At 31.6% G+C, this 20,509-nt stretch overlaps 1 protein-coding gene across 10 annotated transcripts in view; it reads left to right on the top strand.

The window, feature by feature from the left end:
- Nucleotides 1–9,736: 9,736 nt before the first annotated feature.
- The window catches only part of LOC145303815 (uncharacterized), a 32,191-nt gene continuing 21,418 nt past the window's right edge, over nt 9,737–20,509 (top strand). For 6 of the 10 annotated variants that reach the window (XR_013873832.1, XR_013873831.1, XM_080145447.1 and 3 more), the window contains exons 1-3: nt 9,737–9,969; nt 12,037–12,081; nt 19,275–19,328. Coding sequence is in view for 8 of the 10 variants with exons in the window: in XM_080145447.1 (XP_080001573.1) it covers nt 9,904–9,969; nt 12,037–12,081; nt 19,275–19,328 (165 nt within the window). In the remaining 2 variants the exon portion in view is untranslated. Of the gene's footprint in view, nt 9,970–12,036; nt 12,082–15,142; nt 15,200–15,471; nt 15,546–15,858; nt 15,925–19,274; nt 19,329–20,509 lie in introns of those variants that run through there. The other 4 variants (XM_080145450.1, XM_080145448.1, XM_080145452.1 and 1 more) reach the window with 3 other exon arrangements.

The raw sequence follows: 20,509 nt of genomic DNA, 5'->3' as shown, positions 1-20,509 counted from the left end.
AAAGAGTTGTGAGACTAAACAACAATACTTGTCAGGAAGGGAGGGAGGGGATAATGGCTGGTAAATTAATCTACAATCCTTACTTTCTCCCAATACCTATCTGATACACATTGCAATATAACTGGGTAGATTATTTTATTATCAAATGTGATATCCCTATATCACTGCTTTAAAGTGCATATAACAAAATACACGGTAAAAAATAAATAAGAATGACAACATCCATAAGCAGCGAAGCTCAAAGAATCCTAAATGGACAAAGAGACAAAGTAAATTGTACAGCAGTTGATCAGAAAGTAAGAGAGAGAAAGTTATTCTATAAATCATATAAAAAATCACAAAACCTTGATAGAAAGCAGTATAATTGTATTTTTAAGCAGGACCAACGGACAGTTGGACCAAGTATGTAAATATACATAAATGTTTGATGCTCGCAAAGTGCATTTTCAACTCTTCCTCACATTTTTCTTCGTAGCTACTAAAATACAAACAGCATAAATATGCAATATATATTTCTAAAAACTTGAGCTCAGAGTGGTTCTAACAGTTTCCGTGATATTTGTCTACCATTCACACAAGCCACGCAATTTGTGGTTTAAAAAAGATACATTTTTTGCACACCTTTTATAGTCATATCATTTTAATAGATGAAAAAACATAATAATCGTCATGTTTAAATTAGATTTACTAAAACTCTTGTAATATTTATAGAATTTAAACTCTTTCTTAATTTTGCCTTATTGTTATGAGAATCATCAGGTCAGATTTGAAATCGATAAGATAATTCTAACACGCATAAAATTTAACGATAAGGCAATCAGTTTCTTTCATAATAGATTTTTAATACTTTTTTAGAGTGTATCATAGAACAGAATAAGTTGGGGCTAGGCGGGAGGGAGTTTGAAGAGGGGGGGGGGGGGAGGCAAGCAAAGAAAAGATAAACTTTTCTTAAAATCTTGAAATGTCAAAAAAATTGTTAAAAGCAGCAAAGTTGAAAACAAGAATTATCATATCCATAAATTGACAAAGAATATTACTCTGATCTTTAAATTTGATATGCACTTACCATGGATACAGGGATGGGACAGTGGACGATTAATTAATCTTTACCTCAATTTAAATGAAATATATCACCTGGATAGCCTACAGAAGACCAATAATTATAATTTTTTATGTATCTCTAAATGAAAAGCAGATTATAGTCCTTAATAAAAAATGTCATCTTACAATACAAATAACCAATGAAGACCAGTATATATTTTACCATTGGTCAATTACAATGTATACTGGCCTTTCATTGGTTATTTGTATTGTATGACGTCATTATTTATTAAGCACTATGAGCTGCTTCTCTGAATGAGCCAAATCTTGCTTGTAAAGTGCATGATTACGCCGCCGCTAAACGTGTTACTGACTTTTGATTGCATGATATTTGACTGAAAGTCCATTTGAGTTGCGCTTGTTTTAGGCTATGACATTCCACGTCATGTTCCTCAATCCAATGTTACAGCACGGTTGTCATAGCAGAAATTATTATTAACGTCTTTAGTTATGACGTAGTGTTGAGTTGAGATTCGAACATATTACCTTTCTCGACAACCAGCAAGTAATCGCAACGTGCCGCGAATTAACTTATATATATAGCACAGGAAAAAAATTTCTCATATTCATTCGAATCCGGTGGATAGGGACCGGTTCTCATCCATACGAAAAAACTATGTCTAGCATCGTATTATATCCAGCTTTCTACAAATACAAAAATATACAGTCATAAGATTAAAACCAGTTTTTTAGCCGGTGCCTTCGGCACCTCGGGGCTAAAAAAACTAGCTTTAATCTTGTAATTGTACATTCTATATCCGCGGAAAGCCGTTTATAATACGATGCGAGAAATAACTATTATTTAATCGTCATTGCCCGTTCCCTCTCTGATTAACTGTTCTGGTATATCAGAGAGAGAGAGGGGACAATGGGCTGTTAATAACACTAGTCCCTAGAGTTATATAATATAACTAGCGGCTTCGCCCCTAGCCTCTAGGGGCTTTGCCCCAGGAGGTGATAAAAAAAAAAATAAAGTGAAATTCTTAAAAGGACCAAGGAAATCTCTTGCAAAAAAAGGACCAAGGAAATCTTCTGCAATAAAAAAAAAATGGGGGGGACTTTTTTGTTTTTTTTGGGGGGGGGGGTTGGGGTTGTCCCACCCTCCAAGAAAATAGCCTAAAACCACCACAGGACCAGTAGGTATATACCCTGAAGAGTAGAATCAAATCGGTTCAGTGGTTACCGAGATCTTAAGATTCAGACGGACGGACAGACGGACGGACGGACAGACATCATTCTACTTTGTATTATAGATAGCGTATTCTTATACAACTTTTATACAACTTACCAACTTTAGGGACTTTTTGATTTTGGTTGGTTTATTAAGTTAAGTGTTTAAACATTTCAACCACTAATTTTAATCTACACAAAGGATAATTTTGTATATCATCCTTGAGGATGTACATCAATTTATCGATTGTCTTATCCCTTTAGATTCCTGGTGGTCCACACTTTTATACTTGGAATAAAGTAAAGAAGGTGTATCAACTTTTTTTTTATAGCTAGCCGGTTCTTTTAGTAAGTAGTAGATGTAAAATTTTTCATAGAATTCAGATATGCAATCGGTTTTTTTGTAGACCTCTTATTTTTTAAGTAATTTAAGTTTTTAAAAAAAAAATTAAGTCGATTTTAAGGTACTAAAATGCAACAAAAAAAAGAAAGAAAATGGCCATTATGTACAAAAATAGTAAGATCTTTAATTTGACACCTTACTTTTTGAATTTTGTCAGGTAATTATTGAAAAAATTGATTTTTTTAAACCCACGAGAATAAAAACTTTGAACTTAATTTTATCATTTCACAGGTAAAAAAATATGGGTTCATATATACCTTTAGAATCAGAAAAATATTACGAATCCATTGTAAGCAAAATTGAAAAAAAGTAAAAAAATAAAAAATAAACAAATGGCCAATTATATTTTTTGTTCAGGCAACACTTTCGTCTTCCCTTTTTTACCCCCTCTTTACCCCCTTCCCATTTTTATACTCAATTCAAGAATTAAGACGTTGCCTGTATAATATAATATGATATTTTCATATAATTCCTTTTATTGTAGTTTATACTATATTGTAAACTTTTTTTTTCAATTTTGCTTACAATGGATTTGTAATATTTTTCTGATTCTAAAGGTATATATGAACCCATATTTTTTTACCTGTGAAATGATAAAATTAAGTTCAAAGTTTTTATTCTAAAGAAGGGGTAATTTTGTGTATAAACATTGGGAATGAACATCAATTTATTGGCCATTGTCTTATCCCTCGCTATCCCTGGCATGTAAGGACAAAAGCGTCAAGTTGTTGTACCATCCTTTCCCAGGAATAACCCTTCCCCCCCCCCCTTACATTTAATTCAGGGAGCAAGGGATAGAACAATGGCCGATAACTAAACTTTCCCTTAATTTTGTAAATATGCCTTTGTTGGTTTCAATAATTGGATTAAATAAAGGGATGTATATTTATTTTACTGCTATTATCCTCTACCTCCCTGAATTCCCTTTCTCCCGCCCCTGTCCTTTAAACTAGCTAGCTAGGCTACTCTAGCTTTTTAAAAGCGAAGCTTTTCTATAATTAGGGTCGGTCCGTCCGTCCGTCCGTACGTCCGTCCGTCCGTACGTCCGTCCGTACGTCCGTCCGTACGTCCGTCCGAGATAGATAGCTTTTATTCGTTAATTTAGGCATGTTAGAATTGTCCTATCGATTTCAAACTTTGCATGATGATTCCTGTAGTAGTTGGGTACGATTTAGAAAGCGTAGCAACTCTATAATCATTACGAGAATGTCCATACGTCCATTTTAAACATGTTGATTATTCTACTTTTTTAACAACAAATTTTCAAGTGTTCTAATTATCCGTTTGATCTGATTTTTGGTATATTGATTCCTGGGACAACAAAGAACAATATTATAAGCGAAGCAACTCTATAATAAAGTCCAAAAATGTAAGTATGTCCATAAACATTATCCTGCTTCAAGCAGTTTTTCAACAAATTTGCTTACATATTTTGATTTGACTCTTATACTTTTAAATTCTGATTATTCAGTTCAGATACTATACAAATGTTAATGTCCGTTTGTCCTACCGTTTCAGTGCTTCGCTTTTATGGATGTTGTCATCCTTGTTTCTGGATGTATTATTGCAGAAATCCCAGAAATCATTATTACAAAAATCCTATGAATGGGAATAAAATATATCCTATAAATATCGTTGTAAAAAAAGTTTTAAATAATTAACATATCTGAAATGGGCAATAAAATCTAATAATGATTATAGAGTTCCTATGGTTTTTTAAATTTTGCATCATTGTTACAGGAATATCCATGTCAAGTTAAAAATCTGTAGGAAGGTACCGCCATGCCTAGATTAGTTAACAGAGCAATAAGAAATACCGACCCTACTTATAAAAAGCTTTGCTTTCAAAAATTTCTTTCGTTTAACATATCCCTTCAAATATTATATTTCTTACTGTATTATAATTTACTGTTAGTTTGTTAATGCTGCGCTTCTTTAGGACAAAAATGTCCTTTCTTCCTCCCCCTCAGAACCTTTTTTCTTATCCTGTGACCCTGTTCCCCTTTTTCTTACTTCCCCCGAATTAACCTACACGGCTAAACATACTTTAGGAGTCCCTACAAAAAAGTATAAAAAAAAAATTTTAAGTGTGTTTGTATATGTGTCGAGAAATAGCTCATTAAAGTCATGACGAATCTATAAATTTTAGAGTAGATTTGCATTGGTCATTAGGATATATAAGTTTGAAGGAATTTTAATGTTAGAGGGAGATTTGAAATCTGCATCAAATTTTAAGAATTTTTTATAAAAATCGTTTTTTGTATAATTATTTATATAAAAGCGTAAATACAATTTAAGTTCATATTTATAATAAAAAATTTACATCAACATTTTTCAAAACTTCTTTTTTAATTTTCTAAAAATTTAGTTCTCAAATTAAAAAAAAATATTTTTTTCAAACTGGTAATTTTACATATATAATGGGTTGAATCCCGTGTGGACTGAATTCCGTGGGTTGAGTCCCGTATGGACTGAATACCGTGGGTTGAATCCCGTGTGGGCTGAATTCCAATGGAACCCTAATTTATAGTACCAGTAAGTACAAATTTTAACGCCTTTAGTTAGGGCGATGTTTGGGCAGGATTCGAACCCACTCCCACCCCACCATGACTTCATGGTGCTCCCAGAAAAGGTCTCGAGGGGTAAAATCAGGAATCAAAGTCAGTTTTAAAAATTCCTCGCTCATAGTCTGAGAAAATATCAAAAAACCTCTAGAAAATGGCAAATTCTCCCCAAAATACCTAATGGTGGGTTTTCAGCCATTTCTAAGGTCATGAGCGAGATATTATTAATTGTATGGTTTAATAATAACTTAACCTTGGTTCCTTGTTCTACTCTTCAAGACCTCTTCTAGAACTTAGAAGCACCATAAAAACCTTTGTTCTGGTGCAAAAAAATGTTGAACCCCATAAGGGTGGAAGAAAAAAATAAAAATTTACATAAAGCTGAATAAAAAGTCACATTTTTAAAGGTACTAGTAGTCTTGTAATGAGTAACAAAAATGGTTTACATTAGTGAGCAAAAGAAAACATTTCTTTGTGGGACACCCTAATGTACATGGTAGGCTTTGATAGTGTCCTGTGGAACCCTGTTTCAAGTTATAATATGTCTAAAATTGTCAAACTTAAAAGGGATACAAATAATATAAAGACTATTGTGGGGGTAGGGCAAAGAAGATAAAGTATAGAATAGAATCCAGGTAGAAGATTCTGCCTGGCTAGCCTGAAAAAAAATTGGAACATTTGAAAGACAAAAACGGCTATAAGGCTGTTAGTAAATAACATGATTTCAGTAATTATTCAGAAAAAATATTAAAAATAAATTCCTTTTGCAATAATTTACTAAAAGCCTTGTAGCCAAGCTTCCAGCTTTCTCTTCCCTATTCACAATGGATTAAAAATGAATTTGATTTGCATTTTAAGCCTTAAAAAATTTAATTATGTAAGAAAATTTACAAAAAATATTGGTCTTGGTATTTATATTATAAAACTAGGTTGCGCTCTTATGTATGTTTTTAAACAGCTGATTTATACATGATAGCAACTACATCCATACAATAACTTGTGGTGGGGGGGGGATGGGGAGGGAAGGGGCAGTACCCATTTAACTGACCCTTCAAAATTACAAATGTGGTCAATCGTACTTACCAAAATTAAAACAAGAAGTATTAAGGACTTTTCATCTAAATCCAAAACGACCAAGCAGTGTTGCTGTCTTCACTTCAATGTGAGATGTGTATAAGAGAAGTTAGTCTCTATTAGATACTTATGTTCATGGGTTAAAAATTACCTTCTGAATACAGAGAACTATATGAAACTGTTCTAAAGTCAAGCGTATTACACTATATTACATAATGTTAAATCATGAAGATCAAAAAAAAATTTAACAGGTATATATTAGATTTTGATACAAATTAAATTTTTCTAATTTTGTCCAACTAGTCATTGTGATTTGTACTTTAGCATTATTGTCTTTACTGCGCATGGCAAAGATTCCTTCTAATTTCCCAGAAACTTTTATGGTTTTCACTTCTATTCCTCCTTATTCTATGGGGTAGGGTGAATAATTATTTACAGGGTCCATCTTTAAGCAAATTTATTAAATTTGAAATTGCTGAAAATTCGATATTATTGTGAGCTAATACGGGCGTAAAACTTTTTTTGTGCTGTAACTAAAAGGACATGGGTAAGAAAGAGGGGGACAGGAAAGAATTAGATGGGGTGGGGGATATTTTCAAATATATTTGTTTGTCAGAATCCTGTTTCCTTTTCCCTGAGTTATGTATTGCATCGTATCATAGACAACTTTCCGAGGATAGAAAAATAAAAAGCTTTACTTTCCTTGAAATATTGTCTTCAAAATAATACGACACTTGATTTCTCTGCATGGCTCAGAACCGGTTCTAATCCAGCGGAATTAATAGGATTCGAAGCTATGCATGCTGAAAATAATTTTAATTAGCTTTCTTTTAGTACAAAACTATAATGTATTTCAATGGGAATATTAATGAATTAGTGGAAAATTTTTAACCTACAAAATATTGATTTTTAAAACATAATGGGTAAAACCATTGAACCCCCAACAAGGAGTTTTTACTAAAATATTTAGAATTTTAAAAATACTAAATTATTGGAAGAAAAGTTTGGTTAACACAAGTTTGGGGCCGACCAATCAAATTCAATAAAAGTACTTAAAGTTTCCAGTGGCGTGCGAAGCACTTTGTCTAGGGGGGGGGCATTTTGATTATATATTATATACTAACTTTAGATAAGGGCGTTTTAAGGGGTGGGATTATTTGATTATAGGCCTTCTAGTCCTTATCCCTTCTTCCCCATCCCTATTTCCCATTTATATCCCCCATCTCTTCTCCCCCATCCCTTCTCCCCACCTTGCAATGACCGAAGGGAAGGGAGCTAGAAAGCATCTTCGAAAAAAAAGTACAGAAGATAATTTAACCTTCCCCCCCCCCCACCACAAAACATTTTTTTATGGGTGGAAGGGGATGTTATAAAATCTCAACAGGAAGGATGAATAACCCCATTAACAAATTTTTTTGGGGGGAGATAAAAACACTCATTTAGGAAATAATTTACTTAAAATTTACCTATTATGTAAAACTGATTTTAAAGGATGACAACATCTATAAGTAGCAAAGCACAAAAAAATCATTAATAAAAATACAGACAAGTAGATTTAAAGAGCATCTGTTGAAATCAATATATATTTTAGATAGAAAAAGTCCCAAATCGTTTTTTCTGTATGTTGTGTGATGACAGTCAAAGTAAATTACATACTAAATGCTTGAAACAGCAAGAAATTTTTTTTAAAAATCTTATAATCCACAAAAAAATTTATCGTTCCATTAAAACCAAAGATATAAAGAAAATTACTTGTCCTTTCATCTACAGATATAAAAATCTCATAGAAATATGGAAAGCTTTGGGGTATAGTTTCTTTTGTGGCAACGCCTCTTAAAGGGCATTTCGTCGTATTTTCATAGTAGCTTTTAATAGGTTATTCTAGGTTAAGTTGGGTCAGGTGATTTCCCCGCAGGGTTAGGCAATTAGCCCCGCAGGAGCTATAAATAGGTGAAAAGCTGCTGTGAAAATACGACGAAATGCACCTTAAGAGGCAATGTCACAAAAGGGACTAGTAGTTAATTATACTCCATAATGATGGGAATGTTAACATTAAGTTTTAGCCTTCTATCTTTAATTGCAGTTGAAAAAATCACATTTTCCCCTTAGCATTTCGTACTGACAGCCATAGTGAATTATAGAGAAGCTAAAAAGTTATATCAACATATCCTACCCTCTTTAAATGGCACTTTAAAACTCTGTTAATTTTTGATTAAGTGGTGTTTCCAATGATTTATAAGGGAAGTGCATGAAGCGCACCTAAAAATATTTACTCCCCCTTTGAACTAAAATCAATTAAAGACAACAAGAGTGGCATATTTTATCAAGTTAGGAATATAGAGTATAGTTAGTTTTAAGGGTTTTTAATGAAAATTGCCATAAAAAAAACATGTCTTTTTGTAAGGGTATGTACACAAAAAAAATGATAAACTTATCCTGAAAATAATATGACATCATATATAGTTATTCATTTAGACAGACATACAGTGTTGAGGAAAAAGGCTTAGATAAGTATCAACGCTGTTTCTTTTTTATATAAAATAACTTTTTAATTAAATATTTGTTGTTTTATAGAAATAAAAACAAAATATACAATGAAATAAAAAGCAGAAACCATTTGGAAGGGCGCGAAGCGCAAATTTTTTCTTTAAATATGCAGGAAGGGAGGGGTTTTTGGGCTATTTATTACACTAGTCTCCAATATTTCATATAAAATTTTCTTATTCGTTGGCTCAACGTTGACTTTAATGGAATTTTGATTGGTTTGTTAATTAAGTCGAGTTTCCATACATTTCATCCACTAATTGTAATCTATATAAGGGTAATCATCATTGGGGGGCTTTTTGTAGGGTAGGGGGCAAAAAGGGGCATTTTTGTTGACCAGGGGGGGGCAAAATGGGGCATTTTTCAACATTTAGGGGGGGGCAGGGGGGGCGTTTTGGTCGCTAGGGGGGGGCGATTGCCCCAAATGCCCCCTTCGGTTTGCACGCCACTGAAAGTTTCTTAAAGATTTTGAGGTTATAATTTTTTGTACCAGTGTAATTTACAGTCCAATGTTCCCTTTCTCCAAGACAAAAATCCACTTTATCAACTTTTTTTTATTATCCTTGAAAAACCCCACTTTCACCATATCTAACCCAAGCCATAAAATTGATTCTCTACTCTTTTAATTTTAGTCATTCACAGTAAGATTACAGATTTCTCTCTTCAATGGCTGTTCTGTTATATCATTAATACAAAGAGTCATTAGAAACCAACTAAAGTGGGTATATGCACTCTTTGGAGGCTGTTTTAAATAATCAAACACACACACACACACATACAAACTAAAATACACACAATATGTCACTATGGCCTCCCTCTCTCTCTCTCTCTCTCTCCTTCTCTCTCTCTTTCTCTTTGTCAAAAAATATGGTTCAGTAAAGGTCTGCAGTGGGCAAGACTAGCACCCCACAACCATGCTGCACCAAACCAACTCCGTCAGTTATTCTAGAATAAAAACCCGCCAAATTGCAGTAAAAAATCCGTGAATCTTTTCCAATTAAACTTATATCCTAAAAAGTAAAAAGTGAAGCATATAAAGTATTAAAGATGGGGATGTCAAAGTATTATTCTATGAAACGGAAAACGCTGCAAGAGCTGCAAAAAGGAGAATATGTAAGGCCCTCTCTCTTTATGTATAATTTTGTTTAGACCCAATAAAATTAGAGGGTTTAAAGGATAAGTGAATGGACATGACAATCTTTTTTTATGGAAAAGAAACTTTTTTGTGAGTAGTTTATTAATGACTAGGTTATGATTAGTCCAATTGTCCAATGAGTAGAGGGACAAAGTGACTCAAAAATCAGCCATGTGACGTCATAAAAATGAGGGATTATCCATCTCTTTTTTAGGGGTTTTCTTTCCCACTTCTCCTCTCATCTGCCTTATTTTTATGACGTCACATGGCTGATTTTTGAGACTCTTTGTAAAGTTACCTATATTGTTTATTTCTTAATTTATTTTGTTTTCGCTACTTATAGATATAAATATTCTTATTAAATATAAACAAGAAAAAATGATGTCCATTTACTTATCCTTTTTCTCTTTAGAATTGTATATATTTAATATGTAGTAGTTCTTGTATATTTATTCATATTTGTAGTTATAGTTCTATATTTCAATCAGGTAGGGAGGAGACATTGGACTTTTAATTACAATTGAAACCAAAGTTTTAAAATACTTTTAATCTTAGTCGCGGGTTTAAAAACTTTGGGTACTTTTATTGAACTCTAATTGATTGGATAAAAACTAGTTTATCCAAATTTTCAACCAATAATTTTGATATAAATAAGTGGTAATTTGGTTTACCATTATTTGGGGATGTACATAATTTATTGTCCATTGTCTTATCCCTTAAGGTCCCTGATTTTTATAAATATTAATGGTGAACAATTTATCATTGCTGTTAAATCGGACCAAAACCTAGCATGGCTTTTTTTTTTTTAGATATTTGGCCTATTTGTATTTGTTATAGCAATTTAGAACGTAGAAAAATGTATCCTTTTCGGCCTTGTATACTTTTTTATCCGTTATATTAATATTCATTTTGTACATTAAAATGGAATTTATATCTATATAAGGACAATTTTTGTGAAATTTTTATGTTATGCATTGAAATTTATAAAAAGGATTGTTGTATTCATAAGCCAAGCATAAAAAAAATTCATTTAGGGGATGAAAAGAAGCAACAAATAGTGCCTAATAAAAAATGACGTCATACAATTCAAATGACCAATGATAGGCCAGTATACATTGTAATTGACCAATTGAAAAATATATTGTAACTGACTAATTGAAAAATATATACTGGTCTATCATTGGTCATTTGTATTGTACGACGTCTTTTTTTTATTAGGCACTATTTGTTGCCCCAGATGGAATAGCCTGAAACCTTCCCTGGTATTAAATAAACTGAAAAAGAAGTGTTAAAGACGATAGTTTTTTTCTCTCAATCCCCAACTCCTGATTAGGGCACTAATTCTACGGGGCTTATACTTGTGGTGCCTTAACCCTGCAGGACTACACTTTACCTCATTCAACATAAACTAACCAAACACACGAAAAACTACCCAATACCTAATTTTCAATTTATTAAAAAGCGGGCGCTGAATTTGCTGTGCTTTACATTTCATGACCGCTGTTTTTTAGATATACTTTATTTTTTCATTAAATGCTTTTTTGTTTAATCTAGTAGATAAATAACAAGTAATGTCATCAAAAGTCAATTATCTAACCATTAGTAAAATAAAAACAGAAAAGATATAACAAGAACGATAATATCCAATAGGAGCTGTGTTCAACAAACTAAATGCCCATTAAAAACAACTAAAATTAATTTTATGTGTCTTTTACTAGAGAGCTAAGATACTCTATAATCGACTCTGTATGTCCGTTCTTCCGTCAGTAACGCTCTGGGAGAAATGTTTATTTTCTCTAATACTATTGTTGAATTGAAGATACTCCTTACCAAATAGGATGCAACTCTCTCTCTCTCTCTCATTCTCTTCTCTATCATTTGTTATGGCCACTAAACAGTAATCATCTGGTCTAAAACTTACTTTTTTCCGTTTGTCAATAGATAATTTCGCTACAATTATGGATGTTGTTTTTACTCTAAAATGTATTGTTTACTATCCACTAAAAAATAAGTAAAACAAATAAGATTTTTTTTATTTTTTTCAGCAAAAACCAAGTGAACAATATCTAGTTTATCATTATCAGATTCAGGTCTAACAACACAAGAACGAAGACATTCATAAAAGCGAAGCTTAACTGACAAACAAACAATTATGTATTTAGCAGCAATTCTTTCAATTAAATGTTACATTACTTGAAAGTTCCTGTTAAGTACTGAAACCCACAGCTATACTTTTAAAATTTATTAAGAATCAATGGAGGGGGGGGGGGGTTCACCTATGCTTTGCTTAACCCCTCTGAGAGGGCCCTTAACCTTAACACTATAACCTGAACTAACCTGACCTATTGTAATAAACAAACTAAATAAAACATACCCTACTTCATTATTTTCAGTTATATTCAAAATAAGGGGGGGGGGGGAGTTTCTGTACTTGACTAGGCACTTTGAGGGAAACAGCCGGTTAATCATAACATGCCATATACTATCATCTGAGTTTCCAGTCTTCTATACGGTCACTCGGACTCGCCTTGTTAGTTGAAAAGCTTCGATTTTAACAAATAAATTGTATTGTCCTTGCATCCATTAAAAGTATAACAGCATAACGCACTAATTTTTTATTGCAACGCAATCACATAGCTAGAATTTTAATGACATTTATTTCAGTGACATATTACGCCAGGGATCAATAGGGATAAGACAATGGCAGATAAATTGATGTACATCTCCAATGATAATACACAAAATTACTCCTTCTGTTAATTTAATTTAGTGGTTAAAACGTTTGAACACTTAACTTTATGAATGAACAAATCAAAATTCACAGAAGTCCCCAAATTTGTTAAGCCAACGAATGTGAAAACGGTAGTATAAAGCTTTGGGTACTAGTGTAATAAACAGCCCATTGTCCTCTCTCTTTCTGATTTACGCCCTTCCTACGAAGCAGTACATACAAGAATTTCTTTTCTCGTATTCATTCGAATCAGGTGGATAGGAACCGGTTCTCATCCATACGAAAAAACTATGTCTAGCATCGTATTATATCCAGCTTTCTACGAATATAGAAATGTACAATCATAAGATTAAAACTAGTTTTTTTAACCGGTGACTTCGTCACCTCGGGGCTAAAAAAACTAGTTTTAATCTCATAATTGTACATTCTATATCCGCGGAAAGCCGTTTTTAATACGATGCGAGAAATAACTATTAAATACTTAAAACTAGTAAATTTCTAGCAATCAAAGCAATTAATAGAATATATGGATAATACATCCCCACCCCCTCTCCCCCCCCCCCCCAAAAAAAAAAAAATATTAAAACAAGGTCCATTGAGCTGGAACAGGCCTACAACCAGACAGACAGACATACAAACATTGTATAGTAGCCTCGGTAACAGACAAACTAAACAATTACAATGACAATATTCTAAAGAGAGAACCAAGGATAACAATATCCTTAAGTAGCGAAAATAAAATTAAAAAGAGCAAAGCAAATGTAAGAAGAAATGGAGAATAGCAGACAGACAAATTGTCTATAGAAATTTATGTCCTCTTGAACATAACAGACAAACTGAAGGTCTTAGTAAAGTATAGAATAGATGCTATTTGATCAGCTAGATCTTCCTCCCAAAAAATCAGCCGACCAAGTAAGTTACATATTTGATTCTAATTGGAATTTCACAAACATTTTTCGTGTCTATCTTGTATAATAGCAGAGAAAATTCCGCTTTTCCCTAAATGTGTATAATAGACGGAAGGAGCGACAAAAAAAGTTGAATTATAGAGTAGCTACTAAAAGGAATAATAACCTGCCAATCATAATCTATAGAGCATGGAAAAAAGGATAATGTTGCTTGTATCAATTTACAGATTTTTTATTTTTTCAATGATGATTAGATGCAAAGGCAGAATTTAACATAAAATGTGTTGTGGGGGGGAAGAATTATTTATCTTGTATTATCATATCCCTCTATCTCTATCACTAAAGAGTTCATAAACAATATTGGGAAAAAACTTTTATTTTTATTTTTTGTTGTCTAGTTTTTTCTGGTTTATTCATAGAAAGAAAACATAATGACCAGGGATATTAAGGGATAAGACAATTCGCAATGAATGGATAAATACCTTTAAATATAATAAACAAAATTACCCCTTCTGTAGATTATTATTATTTGTGGAATTGCTAGTTTGTGCAAACTTATCAAATTTTAACAAAAGTCCTCAAAGTTTCTAAGCCCAAAAATGCAGGAATAAGGTATAACCAGCAAGCAAAATAAATCTAAAATAATATTTGGGGGGCATATGGATCGTTAATTTTACGATGTGTTGCCCCCCAATGACAGCTGAAAAACACGTATAGGTTTCGTGATTTTCTTCCGAATTAATTTTGTTATTGGTATGAGCTGCCAAAAATGAGAAAACGAGATTATAAAACTTTGGTTATCAGAATAATTTACAGTCCCATGTCCCCCCCACTCCCTGAAAATGACCAAGTGCCGCCATCATATCCACCTTAAATCATTAGCTCCAATTAATATATTAATCTTTCATGAAACAAGGATGACAACATCAATAACTAGCGGAGCACAAAATATCATGGATGTACAAACGAACAAAAGGAAGAAAATTAATATAGAGAAGGTTATGTAATATAAATATAAAGCATGACCGACAGACTAACAGACCAAGTAAGTTGTATTCTATAGATGCTATATCATAAGAGGTATCATTACGAAAACAGTAAAAGTGTCGAACTATGACGTCAGAAAAAATTAACAATTAATCAATAAGAGGCCGCTATATATTTTACCACAGTGAATACTGGCTACTTATTGGTTAATTGTTAATTTTTTCTGACGTCATAGTTTGACACTTTTATTGTTTTCTATCATTACAAAAAAAACAGCAGTCTATCTTGAATAGCAGACGAGAAAATCTCATTTGTAGAGTTACTGACAGACAAAAAGAATATTAGAGTTTCATCGCCATTACAAAGCATTTAAGTATTGTAAAAATCATTATCATATTTTATTTTTAGATAGTTTTTAATCATAGAATAGAGTTAAAATCAATGAAACTGATTTTTTTTAACCTAATACATTTTTATATATAGAAAAAACAAGTTGCACTTAGAATTTTAAAAATGTTTAATTTTAGATTATAAAATGAATGAAAAACATAATTTTCAATGAGAACAATTTTTTTACAAAAGGTGTCAAATTATTAAATTTAAAACTTTTTGACTACTAAAATATACAGAAAATATTAAGATTTATATAATGTTTAACATAATTTATTGTAAAAAAATCTTTTCTAAACTTTCATTTAAATGCTTAAATAAATAAGTGGAGTTTAATTATTATAAATTATTAACTTTAAAGAATTTTTAAAGAAAATAAAACCTTTTTAACACAATTCTATTTAATAAACTTAAAAAATGCTTTAAAAAATTGAAAATATGACACCTTACAAAAATAAATTAAGTGCATGTACATCAAAAATTAGTGAAAATATAAAATCTTGAGTTTTATCAAGCTTTACAAGTTTAAGTTCTTCAGGTGGACCCATTTTTTATTATATTGCGCCCTGTAGCATTTGCACTTGCTTTGGTATTCGCTTATTCTTGTTAAATATATTTTTTCTACACTTAAGTCTTGTACATCAAACCGTCTTTATGCAAGGAACATTGAGGTATAATTTTGTTTTAGGCATGAAAGAATAATCTGATTAATATTAAACTTTAAATAGCTAAATGTAAAAAGCCTAAATTTACACAAAATCCAACTAAAATCTCAAGTATACCATCCACTGCACATGCCTAAAAAATCGCGCCAAATTAAACAAAAACAAAATGGCGCCACCTTGCTCTAGCTACAGTGAGAAGAAACAAGGATGAATATGATGCAGGCTGCCCAAAGGCGGAGGGAGGATGAAAAGGTTAAACATTATTTGCTGATTTAGTGACATTTTTTCCTTTGGTTTTTATGCTTTTTTTAGGCATATTGCATCAAAATAATAAAAAACTTAAGAATTATCTTTTAAAGTTAACAAAGATTAAAATCATGAGATTTATATTATCTTTCATTAATCTTTCCCTATATTCTTTGTTTTACAGAAAAAGAAGGTTTGATTAAAAAACGGTGCAATATACCTAAAAATTCTAGCTTTCTATCTCATCTATTCTTACTGCTTATAAATGTTCCTATGCTGCTTATCCATCAATCTTTGCTTTGAATTTGTGAATGTTCTGTCCTGCTGTCTGTCTATGTCTAATGTTTATGCTTGTTTTAACAAAAAATATGAAGAAGAAAATAGTTAAACTACTTAAGTCTACATATACCTACATTTAGAAATTTAGAATAGATTTAAATACTTATCTTTTAAGTTTATTTAAAAGAAATATAAGTTTATATTAATTAGATTGAAATTTTTTTAACTAAACTAATGTAAATGACCTAGGAGTGAAGAAAAAACAATATTTTTTTATTTTGTAAAAATACTTTACCCTCCAATTAAATATTAATAAAGACCTTTGTAATGACCAAGCTTATTAATTCATTGGGTAAATTTTCCATTTCTTTAAACCCTGACAGATAATAATGCTGCATTTCTATATGTATCCAATTAATTAATTCAGCAGTCTACTATGCTATAGCAAAGAACTGCTGCTGCGTATAATCTTATTTGGGTGTTATTAAGTAAACCATGGAATATACAATTACAGGGTCTTACAATAATTTTGTGGTTTTCCAATAAAGGTAGTAGATCTAGAAATCTATTCAGTAACTAAGTTATTGGTTAGAATATGTAAACGCAAAAGGGCAGTTATTTTTTTTTTCTTACATATAAAATTACTAGCGGCTTTAAAAAAAGTACACTCCTCCAAAATATTTATAATCCTTCCCAGGACCTATAAGGAGCTACCCTTTTCAGCATTTAGCAAAATCCTCAGGTACAGACAGACAGATAGACAGACAAAGATCCTGTTACTTTATTATAAGGATTAACACAACAGACTACTCGTGTTTTTACTTATTTTATGTATTTGGTAATAATTTGGGTATAAAGAGATATCATTTTGAGAAAAATAACTAAAAGAAACTTTTCAAAGCTTCTTAATTGACACCATGGAAACTGTCCCAATTTTGTATAACTTTTGCGGAACATGTTCCAGTTACGTCATATTTTTCTTTCCCGAAAAAGGGAAAGGGGAAAGAAAAAAAAGGGAAGGGGGAAGAAAAAAGAGATGGGAGAAAAGGGGGTTTTCCCCATCTCTTTTGAAGAGATTTTCTTCCCCCCTTCCCTTTTTCGGGAAAGAAAAATATGACGTAACTGGAACATGTTCCGCAAAAGTTATACAAAATTGGGACAGTTTCCATGGTGTCCTTAATTTGCTCTACTTGGATATATTGTTACATTAACTATGGATTATATAAAAAAAGAAAGAGAGAGATTTGAGAGTATGATTAAATGTATATATATGTATTAGACCGTGCCTTCGGCACCTTGGGGCTAAAAAAACTGGTTTTAATCTTATAATTGTACATTCTATATCCGCGGAAAGCTGTTTATAATACGATGCGAGAAATAACTATTAAATTGTATAATTTAAAAGAGTATTTCTTATTTCAATAAATCTAATACATAATTCTTACAATTTAGAATTCTTCAGATTAAACCAAAAATTATTTTTTGCTTTAAAGGCAATTTTAGTTTAAAATTTACTCGCTAGGGTGCCAGTGTTGGAAGATTTATGAACAGTTTCAAACTAAGTATGGAGGTATGGAGAGAAAGCACAAAAAGAAAAATCTTTTTTTTATAATTTTCCAGAGTGTAAAACACCCATCGAAAAAGTGAACTTTTCGATTATTAATATATTTATTTAAAAAAAAAAACTTTACATGGTGTTACCAAAATTTTGTACTTTTTGCATTATTTTAGTAAAATAAGACTTCTAGAGATGTTATGCATCTAAGAAGTAAATATATTGAAAATGTAAAACCTCTCCTTGATATAGAGTTGTAAGATAGGAAGGAATATAAATTCACTACATTAAAAGAAGTTGAATCTTAAAATGCAAGATCCTTTTGCGAAGATCAAAAAGGAAAATGATATTCATTTTATTGCCTAACTTTTTCTTATGCTAACTTTTAAAACACTTCAAGACTCATTCAAGAGTTAGCTGTTTATTTCCTAACTGTTTATCACTGCTTTTTGTGTCTGAAAATTGTACACATTTTTTTTGGAAAAAAACTTGTTCATTAATCAAAAATGATTAAACTTGTTGTCTAAATGTTATGCTTATACATATTAAACCGTTGCTTTGCATGATGTTGTGTTTGGATGTTTTTTTTATAAATAGCTAAACAAAATTTGGCTAGTCATATATTACAAAGTTTTAAAAGTAAAATCCATTTTTTTTCATTATTCCTTTAAAAAAAATAATTTAAATCCCTGTCTAAATCTCGGAGCTTTCCCCCAAAGGGCACAGCAAGCACAGAAACCCCTAGCCCAAAATAAGAAAAACTAACACCCCAACCCCCTCATATCTTATAATAAGGCTTAAGAATTTTTGTGATTCACTTTGCTGTTTGAGGGAAACCCATAAAAACTCCACCAAAATTATATTAAAATTACTACCTAAACATAAAAAAAAAAATTTTCTCACATTAGTTTGTAAATAAGGGAAGTTATTAATTGGGAATGGGGGACTCAAGAAAAGAAATATCATAAATGATAAAATAGTGTAAGGTAAGAAATGTAAGTAAAACACACAAGGGAACAATAATTTAGTAAAAATCCACTAAATTTAAAGTTAAATGTACTAAGACACAATTTTAAAGAAAAAAAATGTAAATCACTTTTAACAACACCATAAAAATGCAACTTAAACTAATTTTTAAGCAAATCAGCACTTTTTTAGTATAAATTTATAAATACAACAATAAATGATGAACATAGCTTTTGATAAAAATGAAAATAATTGAAAACAAGGTGACAATTAAAAAGTACTAATAGTTTTACTCATAGCTATAAAAGTTGTTTGAACATCAATTTTATTATTATTAATTTATAAATTGAGCCGGCCTTTTTTCCAAATCAATTGAAAATAGAGAAAGTTTCTTTGTTTGTTACTTCAGTTGTATGAGGGAAAGCACCGAAGTGAAACATTTTAATAAAATTTAATAAAAAAATTAATAAAAAAACTTTTGATTGTCACCGTGTTTATTATGATAATGCTTCTATAGCTTGCTTAATCTGAATAAATGGACAAATTATATTTTAAGGGGAAAGAACTGGACGCCAGCCCCGTGAAAACTGTTCTGGGAAGTCTTAATCAGGTATAGTAACCAGCGGACCCTTTAGTTTTCTCAAGGATGTTGGGGTTGTGTCTCTACCGAAATAACGTCATGTCTAAAGACTTCAAAAATCGCTAACTGCTAAATATTTAATAAGACGTTTCAGAATAGAGAGAATCTAAAGTTTTGACAAAGTATTTTCAAAGTTTCGTCAAATTTTTTAGCTAGCTTGGACGTTCTTGGTATGATCATTACTTGTGTGCAGTAATTTTGTCAATTTAAAAACCTATTTTGTGAGTCAACTCAACAATTGTTCATTGAATTAGCTTTTCATAGCATCCATATCATGCTTTTGTACAAAGCGATGCAGAAATTTCAAACATAAAAACTATTTTTTTTATGAATTTTCTTTATCATATTTACAATAATGCTTATTATGCTTTTTAAAATTATTATGCATTTGAAAATATATCTAAGCTTTCTAATGATATGAATAACTAACCTATAAATCAAGGTTTGTGTAAAAAATGAAAATTGTGCTTATTAAAATTTTGCATTTTGGCCCCTGTTGGGTTGAAAGCTTGAATATTATCCATGGAGAGAGAGGACAGTGGACTGGAAATTGCAATGGTACCATATACGTCCAAGGGGGGGGTATAGGGGTGATTAACCCCCCCCCCTCCCAAAATGAATTTGGGGCACCCCCAAAATTTTGGATTTTCAGTTTTTACCCCCCCCCCCCCTATAAAAAAAAATGCCTCTATGAAATAAAAATTACACCCCCCCCCCAAATAAAAAAATGATCAATAAAAAAGCTTGGACGCCTCTGAATGGTACCCAAAGTTATTTTAGAAACTTCTATTTAATTTTGATTGGTTGGTTCCAAACTTGGATGTGTAAACTTTACAACAAGTAACTTTAATCTTTAAGTGGTAGTTTTGTTTATCATTATTAGCGAGATCTTAGGGTGCAAATAGACAAATAGATACCATTCCTTTATTAGCGGCTGCGCCTCTGGTATCTAGGGGATTTGTATGCGAAGCCTCGATGATGGATTCAGAGGGCAAAAATATAGCTGAAGACTTAAATTTGAAATAAAATAGCTTAACTCCTATGTAAAGTTTAACAGAACTCAATCAATTCAGTGGTTAGAAAGAAATAAAGGGGGGGGGGGGATCATTTTACATGACTAGCCCCCGCGTGGCCTATACCTGGGGGGGGGG

This window comes from Acartia tonsa, chromosome 13, assembly GCF_053477335.1.
Source record: "Acartia tonsa isolate MP-2025a chromosome 13, ASM5347733v1, whole genome shotgun sequence".
NCBI classification, from domain to species: domain Eukaryota; kingdom Metazoa; phylum Arthropoda; class Copepoda; order Calanoida; family Acartiidae; genus Acartia; species Acartia tonsa.
The sequence above is the reverse complement of the archived record's forward strand: the minus strand, read 5'-3'. Positions and strand labels throughout refer to the sequence as shown.